Here is a 2,509-nt window from a genome sequence, read left to right as displayed (position 1 = left end):
ATTACAACTCAACTAGACAAACCTTCTATGTTAAGTTATTGAAACATAGAGGTGTACATAACAATGTTGAATTTACAACTCAACTAGACAAACCTTCTATGTCATGTTACTGAAACATAGAGGTATACATAAAAATAACAAGTACTCATCTAAATCCCAACACTCTAAAATTTTCAATGTAAATGCTTATTTTTTAATGTAGGTTTGAGCTCCTTATATAGCAAAATAATTTTGGGCTTTTTCCTTGTGGATCTGCATTTATTTTTGTCCAGAATATTTGCACAATCAGTTGGATATTGATTTGCTCATTAAATATCTCCAACAAAAAGATATGATTTGATTTGTTACAAATTCAAATTTATATCTCTTTTAAATCTAATTTTGATCTTCACAGTTGTCCAACAAATCATATAATCATATTGCTAAACCAATAGCAATAAAACATAATTGAATCTTCTCAAAAGATTATGTTAAAATGCAACAATCTGGCGCATGTTGCACAAGGCCCAGATATCGTACCAACATGTTGGAGCATCGCGTCCAGCATGTGTCCCTTTTGCACTTCCATACAACTTTAGCAAGCTAGACCAATCTTGAACACTTGATCACTTCTCCAAAGTGTTGTTTTGCTAAATGCAACAAATCTAAAGGGTCAATCTAATAGGAACAACACATCCACTTATGCAACTCATACCAATTCCATTCACCATTCTCATCTAACAAATCATTCACCTTCACTCCACGCACATCCTCCAGTATTTGAATGGCATAATCATTAATACACACCCTTGCTTCCAACCATCCGTCCTTCTACATCTTAACGCTACTCCCATCTCCAATGCCTCGAACCCATGACTCTCTTAAATGCGACATCGTCTTTATCAAAGTTGTCGATACCTTCCAAAATCTTTATTTTTTTATTATTTGTTATGATAAAAACTAATTAAATTTAAAAAGTTTTTTATTTTATAATTTATCCATTTTTTAAAGAATTTAATTTCAAATTTTATTTTAGAGCTCTAAATTAATTGGCTTAGCACTTATTTACTTCTAGGTTCTCTTTGTTATTTAGGCGTCCGATAAAACATATATGAGAAGCTACTATTTATAATGACCACTAACCATCCAAATTTATGAGATGGGAGAATGTGTATCGTGCAAGCAAACAACATGTCATAAATGAGTACTTCTAAAATCAACTTCTTAAAGAAATGACATCTAAAGTATGAAAAAAAAAAACTTAAATACAGTAACAAAGAAGTATCTAGAAACGAGAGTAAATAAAATACTCTTAACTCATAGTTTTGTGTTTTTATCACACTAACTTCACTAGTCTTCTTTTTTTAATATATATATATATATATATATATATATATATATATATATACCTCAACTTAACTTTAAAAATTGCAAAAGTAAATATAAAATACTTTAATCACTTTTGTCACATTGAGGGTTTACATTAAACCAAGATATATTTAGAAAACATTAAAAAAAATAACTATAGCCATTAAACACTATAATATATATGCTTCATAATCACAAATTCTAAAGGAAAAACTAACCAAATAAATCCTACAACTTATTCCTTATTATAATCAATCAACATTATTTTTAGTCCTTGATCCATCATTGATGGAATTTTGGAGGGATAAGTTGTTGCAAATATGCTCTAAAGAACTCCTCATTCTCCTTTTGCAATTCTCTCCACACTGCACAAGAAATATACATATAATCATATATGATATAGAAGAAATTGCAAGTGTAATGTAACAAACTTGATAAATATATATATGTGTGATGTGATCATATATATACCTGTAAGAGTAACAAGTGGCTCAATCCCTGCATGTTCTTCTAACGTCTTAATGCATTGGTCTTGACTCATTTGAAACATCAAGCATCTCTCTATCAAATTTTGAACCTACATTACAATGCATGAAAGTTTTTGAGCTTATGATATTCAAAACAAGTATTATAAAGTATCAACATGTAATATATATGATAATATAAGAAAGTAGATTCTTTACCATCCTAATATAGCTATGTGGATGACAATGCAAACAAGGAAGAGGGTATTGATGGGTGTGATGATGCATTGTGCTTAATTCTTTTGCTAATAGACAAAACAAATGGATTAGAAGAAGAAAGCAAACAAACCTAAAAAGTACATGAAATGAAAGATATTTTGAGTGTATATGTTTTGTTTATATATAATATAATATATAGTATTTTGAGTATAGCAATATGTGTCACATTGTGTTATCCATACATATCTAGAGTGAAGGGCCAAAATAGCTTATGAAATCCAAATGTTAGATTCACCTCATCTTTTAAAGAGATAAGTGATTACTATATTATATAATGTGAGTGAGTGACATGTCACTTTCTTTTTTTTCTTTAAGGCTGAATTTTTGTGTTGATTTAGATGAAAATGTGGACAAGGGTATAGCCACATGAGGTTTAATACTACCTAATGTATATTCAAAAGGGTCCTACATTCTTGAAA

The 2,509-nt window shown here is 29.4% G+C and overlaps 1 protein-coding gene across 1 annotated transcript; it reads right to left on the bottom strand.

The window, feature by feature from the left end:
- Nucleotides 1–1,407: 1,407 nt before the first annotated feature.
- Nucleotides 1,408–2,305, bottom strand: LOC127135407 (uncharacterized). Its single transcript, XM_051062128.1, has 3 exons — nt 2,031–2,305; nt 1,819–1,924; nt 1,408–1,712 (listed from the first exon to the last, which is right to left on the bottom strand). The coding sequence occupies exons 1-3, from the start codon at nt 2,097–2,099 to the stop codon at nt 1,630–1,632; spliced, it is 258 nt and encodes an 85-aa protein (XP_050918085.1). The 5' UTR covers nt 2,100–2,305; the 3' UTR covers nt 1,408–1,629.
- Nucleotides 2,306–2,509: the final 204 nt, after the last annotated feature.

Source organism: Lathyrus oleraceus, chromosome 4, assembly GCF_024323335.1.
Source record: "Lathyrus oleraceus cultivar Zhongwan6 chromosome 4, CAAS_Psat_ZW6_1.0, whole genome shotgun sequence".
NCBI classification, from domain to species: Eukaryota; Viridiplantae; Streptophyta; class Magnoliopsida; order Fabales; family Fabaceae; genus Lathyrus; species Lathyrus oleraceus.
This window is presented reverse-complemented; position numbering and strand designations above follow the sequence as displayed.

Coding starts and splice junctions, on each gene's coding strand:
- LOC127135407 (XM_051062128.1), bottom strand. CDS start 2,099: ATGCATCATCACACCCATCAATACCCTCTTCCTTGTTTGCATTGTCAT. Junction 1,925..2,030: donor CACATAGCTATATTAGGATG/GTAAAGAATCTA, acceptor ATTGTAATGTAG/GTTCAAAATTTGATAGAGAG. Junction 1,713..1,818: donor GCCACTTGTTACTCTTACAG/GTATATATATGA, acceptor TTTCTTGTGCAG/TGTGGAGAGAATTGCAAAAG.